The 22047-nt window shown below is 47.7% G+C and overlaps 1 protein-coding gene across 1 annotated transcript; it reads left to right on the top strand.

Annotated features, from left to right (window-relative positions):
* Positions 1 to 2213: 2213 nt before the first annotated feature.
* On the top strand, positions 2214 to 14643 carry LOC115830447 (theta defensin subunit A-like). Its single transcript, XM_030810221.1, has 3 exons — positions 2214 to 2264; positions 3645 to 3831; positions 14416 to 14643. The coding sequence occupies exons 2-3, from the start codon at positions 3657 to 3659 to the stop codon at positions 14469 to 14471; spliced, it is 231 nt and encodes a 76-aa protein (XP_030666081.1). The 5' UTR covers positions 2214 to 2264; positions 3645 to 3656; the 3' UTR covers positions 14472 to 14643.
* Positions 14644 to 22047: the final 7404 nt, after the last annotated feature.

The following is a 22047-nucleotide window of genomic DNA, read 5'->3' on the forward strand; positions in this document are numbered from 1 at the left end:
CATTCTGACTAGTATGAATTAGTATCTCATTGACGTTTTTATTCGCATTTCTCTAATGATCAGTAATGTAAAGCATTTTTTCATATGTTTGTCAGCCTCTTCTATGTCTTTTTCTTTTTGAGAAGTATCTGTTCATGCCCTGGCACACATTTCAAAGGGGTCATTTCTTTTTTGCTTACTTATCTCTTTAAGTCCCTTGTAGAGGAAAATCACTTTGACCACGAGGTCACCACCAAACAGCCTCTCCTTATTGCTGCAGGTACGGGCTTCGCTATCCCCCAGACATGGTGCTGGCTCATGTCCAGTAGCAAACCCTTGCCTTGCTGCTTCCTTTTACCTCGTGCTTTGCTGGGTAGCCCAGTGATGACATGATGGAGTGGAATTTTGCTGACATCACCATTTGCCTTCAGTGTAATCCCATTACTTTATGGCACAAGGAACTTACAGAGTCTCAGTCAAATTGTAAGGCTGCCCTAGAAGCTGTGCAAAAACTGTGAACTTGGGGGACCTGTGTGTAACAACCCCATGCCCGAATCTAACCAGCTCTCCAGTGATAACGCTCATGCAGTGCTGGGGAAACGCCTACGGACCGGAGTGTGTTCTGTGTGCAGGAAGCAGGTCCAGGTTCCACTTCCGCAGGACACGGGGCATTTCCAGAACCCGGAGAACTTCCTCTCGCGCATATACACCCCTTCATATTTTGTCCCTATAACCTCATCATTGCGACCCTACAGGCACCTACTAATGCCCTGGAAACTAAAACTGTCACCAGGGCCCCAGATTCCCCAAATAGCCCAAATTTCTTCTTATGCTGAGATGAGACTGGGGCTTACTTCCTCCAATGCTGAAGTTCCTGGGCCTGCCACTCGTTAGGAACTGGCTGCTTCCTCAGAGGGACAGCTGACCTTACTGCTCTGCCACAGCGACCACCTATCAAGGCTTGAGACGCCTCCTCCTTCAGTAAGATTGAGGGAGATGCTTCAGTTCTCACTCCACTGCCCCCAGTCCTCCACAGCTCAATGCCTGCCGCATTCACACAGAGCTGCAGAGGAGGCCCTGAGCACCCAGGCTGTGGGACCAGCTCTGTGCATGACCTTCCCATGGCGGCAGGGGCTGCCCGGCCTGTACACTGGGTTCAGCAACCTCACCGTAGGTATTTATTGCCTCTCAAGTGACTGCTGTCTTTTCTCATTTCCAGAAACCTTATCCCATCTACCTCACTAGGAGAAGGAGGAAGAGGGTGGATAGTGGGACATTTTAAAATGTGCTCCATTCTTCCCAGGAATTCTCTTCAAATAACACAGGAGGGACCACAGGTGCTCGATCCTGCGTATCTCAATTGACGGGTGATCATCCCACTCACGCTGTGTGTATGGAGCCTCTTAAGCCTGCCCAGAATTGGCTTAAGAGCAAGGTATTTGAGCACACAGCACCAGGTGATGCAAGCTAACACCCATCTTGCTTCCACCTTGGCTGCCTCCCTGAGAGACTTCCAAGAGACATTAGGTCTCAAGTAGCAAACTCAGGAGTCCTTCGCCGCTATGGTCCTAGATACTCGTTTAGACTTAAACTGTCCATTGCCCAAGCAATGAGGCAATTGTCCGCTCCAGGGAACCACATGCTGTGTGCGCATCCTTAACCAACCCAGCAAAACCTGCCCTGCCTGGTAACACAAGGCGAGGTGGGATTCAGTCTCAATCAGGTGGTCTGCAACATCCCAGCCAACCAGTCGGCTTTGATGTGTTGTTACGGTTAGAGCACAGGTACTGGGGAGGCTGCTTTAGGCAAGATTCCTCATCCTCTCCTGTGCATGGGTGTCAATCGTGAACTTGTCTCCCTAACAGAGTGTACCCTGTGATACGCAGGCCAGGCTCTCCTGGGGGCTTTAAATATTCCCTGGGTGCAATTACCTCAGCCTGAGCCATCAGCACAGGCATCTTGGGGTCCATTGTGTTAGGAGTCATGGAATCCATCCTTGGTTGCTGCCTGGGCCTGGCCAGGGCTGACCGAGTTAGATGTGGGGTCCCTCTGTGGACTCACGTCTAGACCCCAGCGTCCCTCCAAATTTCTCAACTGCCCTTGCCACCAGAGTTATTTAATGTACCCAACAGAAAGTAACCCAGGATATTAGGACACCTGATCCCAAATCACCCTTAAATAGGGAAGTCTCCTCCTGTTTGTGCACGGCTGCTCTTGCTACAGGAGACCCGGGACAGAGGACTGCTGTCTGCCCTATCTGGTCACTCTGCCTAACTTCAGGATCTGTAAGTAACACAAACCTTAAACTCTCACATTGAGGTCTCAACATTGAAGCTGTGCCCCCAGTCTGACCTGTGACTCCTGGACCACCCCAGAGGGACCTAGTGGGTGAATTCCCTGCTGTGCATTTCTCTCTGAACCTCTGGTGGTTGCCTGGGGCACTGGCTACCAGCTAAGTTAATAGAGAAACTCAGGAAATTTGCTTTGAAATACACGTGTCCTACTTGACATGTCTAATGGAGACAATAGCAGCTCCTTGAAACATTAGTTTATTTTGAGAGGAGCCTATCCTGCTCCTTGGTCTGTTTTTCAATCAGGTTACTTGTTATTTGCTTTTGAGTTGTTTGACTTCCTTATGTATTTGGATATTTACCCCTTCTACCACCTAGGGTTTGCAAATATTTTCTCCCATGTTCTGGGTCACGTTCTCACTCAGTTGTTTGTTTTTTTGATTTTTGCCCTTCAGATGCTTTAATGTTCAATGCAGCCCCACTTGTCTATTTTCCCTTTCATTGCCTGTGTCTTTGCTGTCACAGCAAAGATATCATTACCAACATCAGCGTCAAAGCGTTATCTTCATACGTTCCTCTCATCATTTTATGGTTTCAGGTCTATGTTTGGGTCTTCGAAACATTTTGAGTTGATTTGTGTATGTAGCATATGATAAAAGACCACATGTATATGAAAATCAAATCCTATCTTGGTATACAAAGTTTTATACCATTTTTAATTCTTATTCACATCTCAGTAGAGCAGGAAAAATTTCTTTTGGATGTAGACGAACTTTTTACCTCGATATCACTGTGTTCATTTCACCCATCACGTGATAGGGTCATGGTCCCCTTCACACTGGCTCCTACAGGAGGCTACTCACCCCATGCCTTCATGAGGGTGGTCACGCCCTTGATGCCTGCAACAAATGACTCTTCACTTGATAGGAATTTATGCCTGCTGCCAGAGTGTAGACCTCCAGGGAGTAGTGGGGCCATCTGCAGAAAATGACACGTTTGCTCCCTGAACTTATTGAACAAAAGCACTGCTGTTATCTTTCGGTTGATTATTAAAAAGTAAATATGTAATGAAGTGAGAAACAGGAAAAACATGCCAGGACCCTCATCTCCACCATCCTCTCCAAACGCCTGCTCCATCTACACACACTTTCTAGTGTGAATAGAGACTCACACTAGAATAAAAGCTGAGAGATCAAAGGAGGAAAAGAGGGACATTGAGACCAATGGGATCCCACACAATCTCCAATGAAATTCACCCCTCCTCTCACTGAGAAGGTGCAAAGTCTCTTGTCTCCGAGGCTTCTCTCTGCAGACCTATAAACTCAGGCTAACTCCTCTCTCCCCACACATCTGCTCCTGCTCTCCCTCCTCCAGGTCACTGTAGCCATGAGGACCCTTGCCCTCCTCACCGCCACCGTTCTCTTGGTGGCCCTGCAGGCTCTGGGGGAGCCACTTCAGGCAACAGCTGATGAAGCTGCAGCCCAGGAGCAGACTGGAGCAGATGATCAGGAAGTGGCTCATGCCTTTACATGGGATGAAAGTGCCGCCCTTCCGCTTTCAGGTGAGACAGCCCGGCATACAGAGCTGCAGGGTCTAGAGGGATGGACGGGAGACAGAGTCTGGAATCGAGTCTCAATTGTCCATGTCACTTAGGTGGCTTCATTTAGCATCTCTGGTCCTTGGTTTTCTCATCTATAACTTGCATAGAGAGCCCAATAAATCTAACAGGTCTTCTGTCTTTAAAGACTTGAGGCTGCTCTGCCTGGAGAATAGCCATTATTTTACTCCTTTACTTTCTTAATAATCCTTACACTTTAGAAAAAATAAATAAGAAGGAAAGACTTGATTCCAAGATATGCCTGTGAAACTCGGTAGGTTTAAGATATGAAGAGATAGTGTGACTAGTTCTTTCTGGATCTAAACAAGTAGACTTCATTACAAGGACAATATTTTACTGTATCTATAGAATGGATTTTAAAAAGTAGAGCCAAGCCTAAGAGGGTGTTCAGGTGTGGGTGTGATGGGGCAGAAGCACAAAACTGAGAGCAAATGAGAATGAGTCTCAAATCCTGTGTGACCAGCACTGCTCTGTGTATTTATTCCTATTGACTGATGTTGTTCATGCCACCGGCCCTAATGCAGACAACATCACTCATCAGCTGGCACGTGACTTCTCCAAGATTCCCTTTACAACCCACTGTTGACCTTGGTGATCCATTTATGATGCTTTCTCTGTGTCCCCAGGCTCAGGGAGAGGCTTGAGGTGCATTTGCAGAAGACCAATTTGCCTTTCGGCTCTACGTCGCTTTGGGTCCTGCGCCTTTGGTGCATTCTACCGGATCTGCTGCCGCTGAGCTTGCAGCATCAAGGAAAATAAGCTCATTATTTTCTTTGAGAGTAAAAGAAATTCTTACTATTCCTGTACCTTATCCTCAATTTCATTTTCTCATCCTATATAAATACCTTATCTCAAGATTTCTGTCTTTACATCTCTTTCACATTTGATGTGTCTTTGTGTCTCAAGACACTTGGCATGCACCTACGAGAACCCTAAGTTTTTAAACAAAACAAAATTCCAAATTCTAGGAATTTCAAGCAGGATTTGGGGTTCAGACTTTAACTGAGAAGAAGGCCCATATGATACCACCAATCTCCCCATCCACTGCTCTGTCTTTTCACTCTGCCTCATTTTCTCTGGATCCACTCAAAGAGCTCCCATGTACTGGGCAAACAATCAGTGTCAGCTTAAAGTTCATGCAGCACAAAATCGTTACTTCTCCGGGAAAACCACCATCCTCTGTGCTAAATAATTCGAGTTTCATTGAACAATGTCAGATTCTACATTTTCCTTTTAAGACATAGGGTTACATGGGATCCACTGAAACAACTTTCATTAAGAGGGAAATGGGTTGTTAGCAAAGGCGGCACGCATGGAACAGAAAGCACAGCAGTTCACACAGGCAGGTCCTCATTAAGAGCACCCTGCAGCCAGGTTTACTAAGACGTGGATTTCACACCCATACAGTTGCCTTCACACCCAGAAAACACACAAGCACAAATGCTCCACTGCACTTTGCAACATGCACTCTCCTGTGTTGCCTTAAAGCCGCTGAGAATGTGATTCTGCCTGGAAAATACAGCTTCAGAGGGTTTAAGGGGTGAGGGAGGGACAGCATTTCACCAGGAAAACGGTAGCCTTCTTGTTGCTGCAGGGTGCTGAGGCAGCTCAGGGTCCACACACCCCACTGGGACACTGCATGGATGGGGAAGCCCATGCAGACCCCAGGGAGGACAGAGTGGGTGCCCACCTCCAGTGCATTTCTCCTAGCTCACCCAGGGTTTCACCTTTCCTGCCTTTGTCTTCAGGGAAGTTGAGGCCAACGGCTCTCCCTATTGCAACGTTCTGACTCCTATTTCACCAGTCTACAATAAGCGCTTCCTTCACATTTCTGAGACGTCTTGGTGAATTTTTTCTTGTACAATAAATGAAATAGGTTTCTTTGGCTATTTCTTTGCTGATTTTTTAAACTCCGCTTACAAGCCAAACCAGAATGAAAGGGATCTGAAAAGTACTCATTCCATTTTATGAATATCTGAATTTTTTCCTTTTTCACTAAGAAACAAACAACTCATGAAGAACCTAAGGGAAAGAGCCCACTCTAACCTTTCCCCTCAGTCACCCTCCCAACCTCTCAATGCTGTATCCTCCTGGCTGACAGTGACCCCCACCTCTGTTCCAGCCCTCCACCCCACGGTCCTGCCACCACCTGGAATTCCTCCACCCCTGAATATCAAGTATGAAGGTCCCTGTCGCTGACTCACCCACTGTTCTTCCAGCCTCTCCAGCAGCCGTCCCTCCTTCCCTGCTGATCAGCATTGATAAGGCTGTTCTCCTACAGAAATGTGCCTGGGAATAACCCAGGATTCTGTTCCCCAGGCTGCACCAGGAACACCTGTCATCTACCCTCATTTCCTGTTCTTATGAACTGTACCGTCTTTAACTCAGATTCTCTGAGCTAGGTAATATTTTTATATCATTTTCATGCATATTAGATGAGTTTTGCATTCAAATTTAAGAAACCACAACAAGCTGAGTTAACATTTTGACTGCCACACCTGATACTTAAAGAATTCTGGCTTCATAAAATCCCTGATTGAAGGACCCAAAGCATAGGAGACCTTGTTGTCTTTACCTTTCATCATCCCCATTTTTCTCTTGATCTTACCTTGGGCTCACTCCCCAAGCGACAGCCATTTGAGCTGTGGTTATCTCCCCACAGCCTCTCTTGCTGATCTCCAGGAGAAAACCCCTATTTCTTTCTTCATTGTTTCAGCCAACTCCTGAGTCCCATGCCCTCCTCTGAGTCTGTCACTCAGTGGAGAGACTGAGACTCCACCTGGATCCCACACTACCCCTGCTCCACACAGGAAAAATTCAAACTAAGAATAGGTGAGGGGGGCTCTTCAGCCACTCCACAGAGTCCACAGTTCCATGCCCCCACCACGATGGGCTCTTTGTGACACTTTGGGAAGAAGTTGGGAAAATTCATCCTATTTCATCAATATTTTAGAGAAGCTGAGATTTAAACACACAAAATATGTACAAATCCAATTCCTCAGCAATACTGTGAAAATGCCCTCTGTTCATCTTGGGCTGCGTGAAAAGACACCACAACCCTTAGGGAATTAAGACGGCATGATAAGGTCTTCATCCACATAGTTGCAATTGGGACATAGCTCCCTCCATGGGCATCAGAGGAGAGGTTCTGCTGGGAGCTGAAAACCTCGGGGCCAACACGCTTGCACACAGGTAGCAGGGAGTGCTTGGCTGGCTCAGTGGGAGCTCTGACAGGCTGAGGGATGAGACACTGTGATGCACTGAGGCCAGGTCATGCCAGCTCATGAGAGAAAAATAGGTGTGACACTTTTTATCCCACTCATAGCTAGGAGGATTTGAACCAGAGAGATTTACAAACACTGCTTATCAGTTTTGTTTTCCTAGAAAGCTGGTTGCTCTGGGTTCTCTAGCTCGTCCTTGCAGGTGGGCTCAGTTCCTGACTTTTTGCAATGCTTAGACTTCCTCCAAGCATGGTATCTGGGCTTCAAAGGCACCAGCAATCTTAGTAGATGTGTGGTGCTAGAAAAAAAAATACCATACACCAAGTGACATATAAAAAACAAAAATACATTTCTCAGTGTTCTCGAGGCTGAGGTGTCCAAATCAAGGTGCCAACAGATTTGGTGTCTGGTGAGGACCAGCCTTTTGCTTCATAGACAGCACCTTCTCACGGCTTCCTCACTTGGGAGAAGGCATGAAGGCGCTCTCTGCAGCCTCTTCCTCAAGGGCACTCATACTATTCACAAGGACTCCACCCTCCGGAACTTAGCAGCTCCCAGAAAGCCCCACCTTTTCGTGATATCACCTGGGGTAGGGATTTCAACATATGAATTTCAGAGGGACAAAAACGTTTAGGCTGCAGCACCATCCAATACACAGGAAGTGAAAGATACCAACTTCTTATGACCTTAGCCCTACAAACGGCATGGGGCTAAGTCAGGTGTGTTCAACTGGTCAAGATGTCACCCAATCTAGATTCAACAGGAGACATTTTCACCTCCATTTTTATGTGAAAAGAGTCAGGGATTCAGGGCCACATTTTAAAACAGCTCAAGGAAGTTATTTCTTCATGGTTTATTGTAAAATTGCTGCAGACGACAACACCAGACACATAGACAACCTGAGAGAGGCAGCTGGGAAACGCGGATAAAGTGCAGAGAACTTGGAGTTCTTGCCTGTCCCAGCTGGATCTGCAGACCCGGGAGTCTCTGTGTGGCACAGGCAGCACCACGACCCTCCCTGCAGGAGGGTGGACAAACGGCTGAGGGGAGGGACAGGGCGTTGCACTCTGAGAAGCTGGGATGTGGCCCGTCCTCCTCAGAGTTCATCCCCACCCACCCCCGCTCTGCCTCATGCTAACATGCACGCTGTGTTCCACGAATGCCCTTCCCTACCAGCTCAAAACCAGGTCTCAGGGGTGTGCCCGAGATCCACACACACTGTGTCTGTTGGGGCCACCAGACAGCCTCAACGTGTGTGGGAATATTCATGCTGCTCTGGAGGCCTCTCTCCTCTCACGCCCACATCTGCACCCTCACCCACAGCTTCTCCAGAATATTTCCTTCAACCTGATGGTGTCAAGGCTCTCATGGAGAGTTCAGACTCGCTTCAATATTCCCTGACACATCAAACGCATGTGTGTGAAAGAACAGCTTCAGCCATGTCTACTGTCACTGGGTGTTGACACTGGTGGAGAAAATGGGAATATCAGGCTGGGGCGGGGACTGAGGATAAACATGGAAGGGAAAGTGTTGCAAAGACTTTTACACAAGACACCTGTTTGCTGAAACTCCAGAGTTCTGCCAAGGTTCTAGGGCAGTCCAAAAAGACATGCGAAAGGGACTGCAAGAGAAGAATCTCTGTGTTAGTTGAGATGAAAGTTGGAAAGCCACTGGACAAGGAACAGGTTCAAGCTCAACACAGGCTGGGATCCCAGTGGGTCCCTCGAAAGGACTAACAGGCACTAGCCTGGAGTGCTCACCGCTACAGCCAAGCCTGGGAGGGAAGGACATCAGGACACTGAATTATGGGTGAGGAAGGCGGAACCGGGAGCCACCACCGACTCGGAGCCACGTGCGGCGCATTCTGTGCTCCCTGAACTCCTGAAATCACTCCGGGTGCTACTAGTACGGCTGCTGCTGAACCAGGCACACGGGAGCTGTCAGGCTGTGCAACAGCAGCAGTAAACGGAATGCCCAGAACCCACATTCCTTCATGGGTGACCACCTGGGAAGGCCACCACCACCGGGATGGCCACTAACTCAGACAACAGTACCCCTGCCCAAGAGATCATCCGGGGAGACGACAGCTTCATCGGAACAAGACACATCAATGAATCTCATTATTTTTCAACATTTATTTCAGATTCCTGGGTCCATGTTCAGCTTTGTCATATGTAGGGTGGATCTATAGGGCAATGTTGAGGGTTTTGGTACAATTTATCCGATCGCCCAGATAGAGAGCATACTACACAATAGACAGGCCTACAACATTTGCTCTCCTCCCTCCCTGGTCCCTCTCCCAGTCCCTGCTGCCTATTCTTCCCTCCTTTATGTCCATGAGTCCATGAGTACCCGCTGTGTAGCCCCCAATTATAAGTGAGATCATGCGATATTTGGTTTCCTGCAACTGGGTTAATTCGCTAAGGATAATGGCTTCCAGCTGCATCCATCTTTCTGCAAACAACACAATTTCATTCTCTTTTATGACTGTAGTATCCCATGATGTATATGTGCCACATTTTTTTCAGCAAATCCACCACTGATGGGCATCTAGGTCGATTCCATGTCTTTGTTATCGTGAGTGATGCTCGCATGAACATACGACTGCATGTGTCTTTTACGCAGAATGATTTGTTTTCTTTGGATGTATACCCAGTAGTTGGATTGCTCGGGGGAATGAGAGTTCTGTGTTATTTGGCAAATCCCTAAACTGCTTGCCACTGTGTCTGAACAAATTAACACTCCCCCAATAGTGTATAAGCGCTCTCTTCTCTATGCAGTCCTGCCAATATCTGTTATTTTTTGAATATTCATAACAGCCATTCTGACTAGTATGAATTAGTATCTCATTGAGGTTTTTATTCGCATTTCTCTAATGATCAGTAATGTAAAGCATTTTTTCATATGTTTGTCAGCCTCTTCTATGTCTTTTTCTTTTTGAGAAGTATCTGTTCATGCCCTGGCACACATTTTAAAGGGGTCATTTCTTTTTTGCTTACTTATCTCTTTAAGTCCCTTCTAGAGGAAAATCACTTTGACCACGAGGTCACCACCAAACAGCCTCTCCTTACTGCTGCAAGTACGGGCCTCGCCACCCCCGAGACATGGTGCTGGCTCATGTCCAGTACCCAAACCCTTGCCTTGCTGCTTCCTTTTACCTCGTGCTTTGCTGGGTAGCCCAGCGATGACATCATAGAGTGGAATTTTGCTGAGATCACCATTTGCCTTCAGTGTAATCCCATTACTTTATGGCACAAGGAACTTACAGAGTCTCAGTCAAATTGTAAGGCTGCCCTAGAAGCTGTGCAAAAACTATGAACTTGGGGGACCTGTGTGTAACAACCCCATGCCCGAATCTAACCAGCTCTCCAGTGATAATGCTCATGCAGTGCTGGGGAAACGCCTACGGACTGGAGTGTGTTCTGTGTGCAGGAAGCAGGTCCAGGTTCCACTTCCGCAAGACAGGGGGCATTTCCAGAACCCGGAGATCTTCCTCTCGCGCATACACACCCCTTCATATTTTGCCCCTATAACCTCATCATTGCGACCCTACAGGCACCTACTAATGCCCTGGAAACTAAAACTGTCACCAGGGCCTCAGTTTCCCCAAATAGCCCAAATTTCTTCTTATGCTGGGATGAGACTGGGGCTTACTTCCTCCAATGCTGAAGTTCCTGGTCCTGCCACTCATTAGGAACTGGCTGCTTCCTCAGAGGGACAGCTGACCGTACTGCTCTGCCACAGCGACCACCACCTATCAACGCTTGAGACGCCTCCTCCTTCTGTAAGATTGAGGGAGATGCTTCAGTTCTCACTCCACTGCCCCCAGTCCTCCACAGACCAATGCCTGCCGCCTTCACACAGAGCTGCAGGGGAGGACCTGAGCACCCAGCCTGTGGGACCAGCTCTGTGCATGACCTTCCCATGGCGGCAGGGGCTGTCTGGCCTGTACACTGGGTTCAGCAACCTCACCGTAGGTATTTATTGCCTCTCAAGTGACTGCTTTCTTTTCTCATTTCCAGAAACCTTATCCCATCTACCTCACTAGGAGAAGGAGGAGGAGAGTGGATAGTGGTACATTTTAAAATGTGCTCCAGTCTTCTTAGGAATTCTCCTCAAATAACACAGGAGGAACCACAGGAATTCGAGCCTGCGTATTTCAAGCGACCAGTGATCATCCCACTCACGCTGTGTGCCTGGAGACTCTTAAGCCTGCCCAGAATTGGCTTAAGAGCAAGGTATTTGTGCACAAAGCACCAGGTGATGCAAGCTAACATCAAACTCACTGCCACCTTGGACGCCTCCCTGAGAGACTTTCAAGAGACATTAGGTCTCAAGCAGCAAGCTCAGGAGTCCTCGGCCCCAATGGTCCCAGACATTCGTTTGGCCTTAAACTGTCCATTGCCCAAGCAATGAGGCAATTTTCCACTCTAGGGAACCACATGCTGTGTGCACATCCTTAACGAACCCAGCAAAACCTGCCCCGCCTGGTAACACAAGGCGAGGTGGGATTCAGTCATGACCAGGTGGTCTGCAACATCCCAGCCCACCAATGGGCTTTGATGTCTTGTTATGGTTAGAGCTCAGGTACTGGGGAGGCTGGTTCAGGGCAGGATTCCTCATCCTGTCCTGTGCATGGGTGTCAGTCGTGAACTTGTCTCCCTAACAGAGTGTATCCTGTGATATGCAGGCCAGGCTCTCCTGGGGGCTTTAAATATTCCCTTGCTGCAACTAGCTCAACATCAGCCACCAGCGCAGGCATCTCGGGGTCCATTGTCTTAGGAGTCATGGAGAATCCATCATTGGTTGCTGCCTGGGCCTGGCCAGGGCTGACTAAGGCAGATGAGGGGACCCTCCATGGACTCCTGTCTGAACCCCAGCTTCCCAACAAATTTCTCAACTGCCCTTGCCACCAGAGTTATTTAATATACCCAACGGAAAGTAACCCAGGATATTAGGACACCTGATCCCAAATGACTCTTAAATAGGGAAGTCCTCTCCTGTTTGTGCACGGCTGCTCTTGTTACAGGACACCCAGGACAGAGGACTGCTGTCTGCCCTCTCTCTTCACTCTGCCTAGCTTGAGGATCTGTAAGTAACCCAAAACTTACACTTTCACATTGAGGCTTCAACATTGAACCTGTGCCCCCAATCTGACCTCTGACTCACGGGCCACCCCAGAGGGACCTAGTGGGTGAATCCCCTGCTGTGCATTTCTGTCTGAACTTCTGGTGACTGCTGGGAGCATTAGCTACCAGCTCAATTAATGGAGAAACTCAAGGAATTTCCTTCTAAATACATGTGTCCTACTTGACACGTCCGATAGAGACAACAATAGCTCCTTAGAACATCCTTGTATTTGGAGAGGAGCCTATCCTGCTCCTTGGCCTGTTTTTCAAACAGGTTACTTGTTATTTGCTTTTGAGTTGTTTGACTTACTTATGTATTTAGATATTTACCCCTTCTACCACTTAGGGTTTGCAATTATTGTCTTTCATTTTCTGGGTTGCTTTTTCACTCAGTTATTTGTTTGTTGGTTTGTTTTTTGACATGCAGATGCTTTAGGGGTCAGTGTAGCCCCACTTGTCTATTTTCCCATTTATTGCCTGTGTCTTTGGTGTCATAGGAAAGATATCATTATCAACACCAATGACAAAGCGTTATCTTCATATGTTCCTCTTGTCATTTTATGGCTTCAGTTCTATGTTTGGGTCTTCGATCTATTTTGAGTTGATAAAGGACCACATGTATACGAACACCAAATCCTAAGGTGGTATACAGTAGATATATACCAAGATTGAATTCTTATTCAAATCTCAATAGAGCTGGAAAGAAATTTTTGGCTGTAGACGAACTATTTACTTCGATATCACTGTGTTCATTTCACCCATCGCCTGATAGTGTCATTGTCCTCTTCACACTGGCCCCTACAGGAAGCTACTCACCCCATACCTTCATGAGAGTGGTCACGCCCTTGATGCCTGCAACAAATGGCTCTTCACTTGATAGGAACTCATGCCTGCTGCCACAGTGTAGACCTATAGAGAGTAGTGGGGCCATCTGCAGGAAGAGACATTTGTACCCTGAACTTATTGAACAAAAGCACTGCTGTTATCCTTTGGTAGAATTGTAAAAAGTAAATATGTAATGAAGTGAGAAACGGGAAAATCATGACAGGATCCTCGTCATCACCATCCTCTCCAACACAACACAGACACTACACATAGAGATTCAAACTAGAGTGAAAGCTGGGAGAGCAAAGGAAGAAAACAGGGACATTGAGACCAACGGGATCCCACACAGTCTCCAACGAAATGCACACCTCTCTCTGAGAAGGTTCAAGCTTTCTTGTCTTTGAGCCTTCTGTCTGCAGACCTACACATCCAGGCTCCCTCCTCTCTACCGACTCATCTGCTCCTGCTCTCCCTCCTCCAGGTCACCCCAGCCATGAAGACCTTCGCCCTCCTCGCTGCCATGCTTCTCCTGGTGGCCCTGCAGGCTCAGGCGGAGCCACTCCGGGCAAGAGCTGATGAAGCTGCAGCCCAGGAGCAGCCTGGAGCAGATGATCAGGAAGTGGCTCATGCCGTTACATGGGATGAAAGTGCCGCCCTTCCGCTTTTAGGTGAGACAGGCCGGCATGCAGAGCTGCAGGGTCTAGAGGGATGGACGGGAGACAGAGTCTGGAATCGAGTCTCAATGGTCCATGTCACTTAGGTGGCTTCAGTTAGCATCTCTGGGCCTTGGTTTTCTCATCTATAAATTGAATAGCGAGCCCAATAAATCTAACAGGTTTTCTGTCTTTAAAGAGTTGAGGCTGCTCTGCCTGGAGAGTAACCATTCTTTTATTCCTTTACTTCCTTAACAATCCTTTCACTTTAGAAAATCAATAAAATTAAAAAATAAAACTTGACATCAAGATATGTCTGTGAAATTCAGTAGGTTTAAGATATGAAGAGACAGTCTGACTAATTCTTTCTGGATTCAAACAAGTAGACTTCATTACAAGGAGAATATTTTACTGTATCTATAGAATAGATTTTAAAAAGTAGAGCCAAGCCCAAGAGTGTGTTCAGCTGTGTGTGTGATGGGGCAGAAGCACAAAAATGAGAGCAAATGTGAGTGACTCTCGAATCCTGTGTGACCAGCACTGCTCTGTGTATTTATTCCTGTTCACTGAGGTTGTTCATGCTACTGGCCCTAATACAGCCAACATCACTCATTAACTAGCACATCACTTCTCCAAGATTCCCTTTACCAGCACTGCTGACCTTCTGATCCATTTATGATGATTTCTCTGTGTCCCCAGACTCAGCGAGAGGCTTGAGGTGCATTTGCGGAAGAGGAGTTTGCCGTTTGTTATAACGTGGCTTTGGGTCCTGCGCCTTTCATGGTACACTCCACCAGATCTGCTGCCGCTGAGCTTGCAGAATCAAGAAAAATAAGCTCAGAATTTACTTTGAGAGTTAAAAGAAATTCTTGTTACTCCTGTACCTTGTCCTCCATTTCCTTTTCTCATCCAAAATAAATACTTTGTTGCAAGATTTCTGTCTTTACATCTCTTTCATATTTGATGTGTCTTGGTATCTCAAGGCACTTGGGATGCACCTACCAGAACCCTAAGTGTTTAAAAAAAATAAAATTCCAAATTCTAGGAATTTCAAGTAGGAGTTTGGGCTTCAGACTCAAATGGAAACGAAGGCCCAAATCACACGACGAATCTCCCCATCCACTGCTCTGTCTTTTCCCTCTGCCTCATTTTCTCTGGATCCACTCTCAAAGAACTCCCGTGGGGTGGGCAAACAATCGGTGTCAGCTTAAACTTCACGCTGTCACAAAATCACTCCTCCTCATGAGAAAGCAGCATCATCTCTGTCCTAAAGAACTGGAGTTTTATTGAACGTGTCCAGGTCACACATTTGCCTTTTAAGCCATTGGGTTACAGGAGATTCACTGAAACAACTTTAAGAGGGAAATGGGTTGTTAGCAAAGGCGGGATGCATGGAACAGAAACCACAGCGGCCCACACTGGGATGTCCACATTAAGAGCACCCTCCAGCCATGTCTACTAAGACGTGGATTTCACAGCCATAAAGTTGTCTTCACACCCAGAAAACGCACAAGCACAAATGCTCCACTGCACTTTGCAACACGCACTCTCTTGTGTTGCCTTAAAGCCGCTGAGAATCTGATTCTGCCTGGAAAATACAGCTTCAGAGGGTTTAAGGGGTGAGGGAGGGACAGCATTTCACCAGGAAAACGGTAGCCTTCTGGTTGCTGCAGGGTGCTGAGGCAGCTCAGGGATCCAGGCACCCCACTGGGACACTGCATGGATGGGGAAGCCCATGCAGACCCCAGGGAGGACAGAGTGGGTGCCCACCTCCAGTGCATTTCTCCTAGCTCACCCAGGGTTTCACCTTTCCTGCCTTTGTCTTCAGGGAAGTTGAGGCCAACGGCTCTCCCTATTGCAACCTTCTGACTCCTATTTCACCAGTCTACAATAAGCGCTTCCTTCACATTTCTGAGACGTCTTGGTGAATTTTTTCTTGTACAATAAATGAAATAGGTTTCTTTGGCTAATTCTTTTCTGATTTTCTAAACTCCACTTACAAGCCAAACCAGAATGAAAGGGATCTGAAAAGTACTCATTCCATTTTATGAATACCTGAATTTTTTCCTTTTTCACTAAGAAACAAACAACTCATGAAGAACCTAAGGGAAAGAGCCCACTCTAACCTTTCCCCTCAGTCGCCCTCCCAACCTCTCAATGCTGTATCCTCCTGGCTGACAGTGACCCCCACCTCTGTTCCAGCCCTCCACCCCACGGTCCTGCCACCACCTGGAATTCCTCCACCTCTGAATATCAAGTATGAAGGTCCCTGTCGCTGACTCACCCGCTGCTCTTCCAGCCTCTCCCGTAGCCGTCCCTCCTTCCCTGCTGATCAGCATTGATAAGGCTGTTCTACAGAAATGTGCCTGGGAATAACCCAGGCATCTCTTCCCCAGGCTGCACCAGGAACACCTGTCATCTACCCTCATTTCCTGTTCTTATGAACTGTATCGTCTTTAACTCAGATTCTCTGAGCTAGGTAAGATTTTGATATCATTTTCAGGCATATTAGTTGAGTTTTGCATTCAAATCTAAGAAACCACAACAAGCTGAGTTAACATTTTGATTGCCACACCTGATAGTTAACAAACAATTCTGGCTTCATAAAATCCCTGATTGAAGGACCCAAAGCATAAGAGACCTTGTTGTCTTTACCTTTCATCAACCCCATTTTTCTCTTGATCTTAACTTGGGCTCACTCCCCAAGCGACAGCCTTATGAGCTGTGGTTATCTCCCCACAGCCTCCCTTTTTGTTATAAAGGAGAAAACCCCTATTTCTTTCTTCATTGTTTCAGCCAACTCCTGAGTCCCATGCCCTCCTCTGAGTCTGTCACTCAGTGGAGAGACTGAGACTCCCCCTGGATCCCACACTACCCCTGCTCCACACAGGAAAAATTCAAACTAAGAATAGGTGAGGGGGGCTCTTCAGCCACTCCACAGAGTCCACAGTTCCATGCCCCCACCACGATGGGCTCTTTGTGACACTTTGGGAAGAAGTTGAGAAAATTCATTCCTATTTTATCACTATTTTAGAGAAGCTGAGATTTAAACACACAAAATATGTACAAATCCAATTCCTCAGCAATACTGTGAAAATGCCCTCTGTTCATCTAGGGCTGTGTGAAAAGACACCACAAACCTTGGGGAATTAAGACAGCAAGATCAGGTCTTCATTCACACATTTGCAATTGGGACATAGCTCCCTCCATGGGCATCAGAGGAGAGGTTCTGCTGGGAGCTGAAAACCTCAGGGCCAAGATGCTTGCACACAGGTAGCAGGGAGTGCTTGGCTGGCTCAGTGGGAGCTCTGACAGGCTGAGGGATGAGACACTGTGATGCACTGAGGCCAGGTCATGCCAGCTCATGAGAGAAAAGATAGGTGTGACACTTTTTATCCCACTCATAGCTAGGAGGATTTGAACCAGACAGATTTACAAACACTGCGTATCAGTTTTGTTTTCCTAGAAAGCTGGTTGCTCTGGGTTCTCTAGCTCATCCTTGCAGGTGGGCTCAGTTCCTCACTTTTTGCAATGCTTAGACTTCCTCCAAGCATGGTATCTGGGCTTCAAAGGCACCAGCAATCTTAGTAGATGTGGGGTGCTAGAAAAAAAAATACCATACACCAAGTGACTTATAAACAACAAAAATACATTTCTCAGTGTTCTCGAGGCTGAGGTGTCCAAATCAAGGTGCCAACAGATTTGGTGTCTGGTGAGGACCAGCCTTTTGCTTCATAGACAGCACCTTCTTACGGCTTCCTCACTTGGGAGAAGGCATGAAGGAGCTCTCTGCAGCCTCTTCCTCAGGGGCACTAATCCTATTCGTAAGGACTCCACCCTCATGAACTTATCAGCTCCCAGAAAGCCCCACCTTTTCGTGATATCACCTGGGGTAGGGATTTCAACATATGAATTTCAGAGGGACAAAAACGTTTAGGCTGCAGCACCATCCAATACACAGGAAGTGAAAGATACCAACTTCTTATGACCTTAGCCCTACAAACGGCACGGGGCTAAGTCAGGTGTGTTCAACTGGTCAAGATGTCACCCAATCTAGATTCAACAGGAGACATTTTCACCTCCATTTTTATGTGAAAAGAGTCAGGGATTCAGGGCTACATTTTAAAACAGCTCAAGGAAGTTATTTCTTCATGGTTTATTGTAAAATTGCTGCAGACGACAACACCAGACACATAGACAACCTGAGAGAGGCAGCTGGGAAACGCGGATAAAGTGCAGGGAACTTGGAGTTCTTGCCTGTTCCAGTGGATCTGCAAATGCGGGAGTCTCTGTGTGGCACAGGCAGCACCACGACCCTCCCTGCAGGAGGGTGGACAAACGGCTGAGGGGAGGGACAGGGCGTTGCACTCTGAGGAGCTGGGATGTGGCCCGTCCTCCTCAGAGTTCATCCCCACGCACCCCCGCTCTGCCTCATGCTAACATGCACGCTGTGTTCCACGAATGCCCTTCCCTACCAGCTCAAAACCAGGTCTCAGGGGTGTGCCCAAGATCCACACACACTGTGTCTGCTGGGGCCACCAGACAGCCTCAACGTGTGTGGGAATATTCTTGCTGCTCTGCAGGCCTCTCTCCTCTCACGCCCACATCTGCACCCTCACCCACAGCTTCTCCAGAATATTTCCTTCACTCTGATGGTGTCAAGGCTCTCATGGAGAGTTCAGCCTCACTTCAATATTCCCTGACATGTCAAATGCATGTGTGTGAAAGAACAGCTTCAGCCATGTCTACTGTCACTGGGTGTTGACACTGGTGGAGAAAATGGGAAAATCAGGCTAGGGTCAGGGACTGAGGATAAACATGGAAGGGAAAGTGTTGCAAAGACTTTCAGACAAAACACTTGTTGGCTGAAACTCCAGAGTTCTGCCAAGGTGCTAGGGCAGTCCAAAAAGAAATGTGAAAGGGACTGCAAGAGAAGAATCTCTGTGTTAGTTGAGATGAAATTTGGAAAGCCACTGGACAAGGAACAGGTGCAACCTCAACACAGGCTGGGAACCCAGTGGGTCCCACGAAAGGAGTACCATGCACTAGCCTGGAGTGCTCACCACTACAGCCAAGCCTGGGACAGAAGGACATCAAGACACTGAATTAGGGGTGAGGAAGGCAGAACCAGGAGCCACCACTGACTCAGAGCCACTTGCGGCGCATTCTGTGCTCCCTGAACTCCTGAAATCACTCCGGGTGCTACTGGTACGGCTGCTGCTGAACCAGACACACAGGAGCTGTCAGGCTGTGCAACAGCAGCAGTAAAGGGAATGCCCAGAACCCACATTCCTTCATGGGTGACCACCTGGGAAGGCCACCACCACCGGGATGGCCACTAACTCAGACTACAGCACCCCTGCCCAAGAGATCATCCAGGGAGAAAATAGCTTCATCGGAACAAGACACATCAATGAATCTCATTATTTTTTAACTTTTATTTTAGATTCCTGGGTCCATGTTCAGCTTTGTCATATGTAGGGTGGATCTATAGGGCAAAGTTGAGGGTTTGGGTACAATTTATCCGATCGCCCAGATAGAGAGCATACTACACAATAGACAGGGCTACAACATTTGCTCTCCTCCCTCCCTGGTCCCTCTCCCAGTCCCTGCTGCCCATTCTTCCCTCCTTTATGTCCATGAGTCCATGAGCACCCGCTGTGTAGCTCCCACTTATAAGTGAGATCATGTGATATTTGGTTTCCTGCTCCTGTGTTAATTCGCTAAGGATAATGGCTACCAGCTGCATCCATCTTTCTGCAAACAACACAATTTCATTCTCTTTTATGACTGTAGTATCCCATGATGTACATGTGCCACTTTTTCTCATCCAATCCACCACCGATGGGCATCTAGGTCGATTCCATGTCTTTGTTATCGTGAGTGATGCTCGCATGAACATGCGACTGCATGTGTCTTTTACGCAGAATGATTTGTTTTCTTTGGATGTGTACCCAGTAGTTGGATTGCTCGGTGGAATGAGAGTTCTTTGTTATTTGGCAAATCCCTAAACTGCTTGCCACTGTGTCTGAACAAATTAACACTCCCCCAATAGTGTATAAGCGCTCTCTTCTCTATGCAGTCCTGCCAATATCTGTTATTTTTTGAATATTCATAACAGCCATTCTGACTAGTATGAATTAGTATCTCATTGAGGTTTTTATTTGCATTTCTCTAATGATCAGTAATGTAACGCATTTTTTCATATGTTTGTTAGCCTCTTGTATGTCTTTTTTTGAGAAGTATCGGTTCATGCCCTGGCACGCATTTTAAAGGGGTCATTTCTTTTTTGCTTACTTATCTCTTTAAGCCCCTGGTAGAGGAAAATCACTTTGACCACGAGGTCACCACCAAACAGCCTCTCCTTACTGCTACAAGTACGGGCCTCGCCATCCCCGAGACATGGTGCTGGCTCATGTCCAGGACCCAAACCCTTGCCTTGCTGCTGCCTTTTACCTCGAGCTTTGCTGGATAGCCCAGCGATGACATCATGGAGTGGAATTTTGCTGAGATCACCATTTGCCTTCAGTGTAATCCCATTTATGGCACAAGGAACTTACAGAGTCTCAGTCAAATTGTAAGGCTGCTCTAGAAGCTATGCACAAACTATGAACTTGGGGGACCTGTGTGTAATAACCCCATGCCCGAATCTAACCAGCTCTCCAGTGATAACGCTCATGCAGTGCTGGGGAAACGCCTACGGACCGGAGTGTGTTCTGTGTGCAGGAAGCAGGTCCAGGTTCCACTTCCACAGGACACGGGGCATTTCCAGAACCCGGAGAACTTCCTCTCGCACATACACACCCCTTCATATTTTGCCCCTATAACCTCATCATTGCGACCCTACAGGCACCTAATAATGCCCTGGAACCTAAAACTGTCACCAGGGCCTCAGATTCCCCAAATAGCCCAAATTTCTTCTTATGCTGGGATGAGACTGGGGCTTACTTCCTCCAATGCTGAAGTTCCTGGTCCTGCCACTCATTAGGAACTGGCTGCTTCCTCAGAGGGACAGCTGACCTTACTGCTCTGCCACAGCGACCACCACCTATCAAGGCTTGAGACACCTCCTCCTTCAGTAAGATTGAGGGAGATGCTTCAGTTCTCACTCCACTGCCCCCAGTCCTCCACAGTTCAATGCCTGCCGCCTTCACACAGAGCTGCAGAAGAGGCCCTGCGTACCCAGCCTGTGAGACCAGCTCTGTGCATGACCTTCCCATGGCGGCAGGAGCTGTCTGGCCTGTACACTGGGTTCAGCAACCTCACCGTAGGTATTTATTGCCTCTCGAGTGACTGCTTTCTTTTCTCATTTCCAGAAACCTTATCCCATCTACCTCACTAGGAGAAGGAGGAGGAGAGTGGATAGTGGTACATTTTAAAATGTGCTCTAGTCTTCCTAGGAATTCTCCTCAAATAACACAGGAGGGACCACAGGAGCTCGATCCTGCGTATCTCAAGTGACCAGTGATCATCCCACTCACGCTGTGTGTATGGAGCCTCTTAAGCCTGCCCAGAATTGGCTTAAGAGCAAGGTATTTGAGCACACAGCACCAGGTGATGCAAGCTAACACCCATCTTGCTTCCACCTTGGCCGCCTCCCTGAGAGACTTCCAAGAGACATTAGGTCTCAAGTAGCAAACTCAGGAGTCCTTCGCCGCTATGGTCCTAGACACTCGTTTAGACTTAAACTGTCCATTGCCCAAGCAATGAGGCAATTGTCCGCTCCAGGGAACCACATGCTGTGTGCGCATCCTTAACCAACCCAGCAAAACCTGCCCTGCCTGGTAACACAAGGCGAGGTGGGATTCAGTCTCAATCAGGTGGTCTGCAACATCCCAGCCAACCAGTCGGCTTTGATGTGTTGTTATGGTTAGAGCTCAGGTACTGGGGAGGCTGCTTTAGGCAAGATTCCTCATCCTCTCCTGTGCATGGGTGTCAATCGTGAACTTGTCTTCCTAACAGAGTGTACCCTGTGATACGCAGGCCAGGCTCTCCTGGGGGCTTTAAATACTCCCTGGGTGCGATTACCTCAGCCTGAGCCATCAGCACAGGCATCTCGGGGTCCATTGTGTTAGGAGTCATGGAATCCATCGCTGGTTGCTGCCTGGGCCTGGCCAGGGCTGACCGAGTTAGATGCGGGGTCCCTCTGTGGACTCACGTCTAGACCCCAGCGTCCCTCCAAATTTCTCAACTGCCCTTGCCACCAGAGTTATTTAATGTACCCAACAGAAAGTAACCCAGGATATTAGGACACCTGATCCCAAATCACCCTTAAATAGGGAAGTCCCCTCCTGTTTGTGCACGGCTGCTCTTGCTACAGGAGACCCGGGA

Source organism: Nomascus leucogenys, chromosome 4, assembly GCF_006542625.1.
Source record: "Nomascus leucogenys isolate Asia chromosome 4, Asia_NLE_v1, whole genome shotgun sequence".
NCBI lineage: Eukaryota > Metazoa > Chordata > Mammalia > Primates > Hylobatidae > Nomascus > Nomascus leucogenys.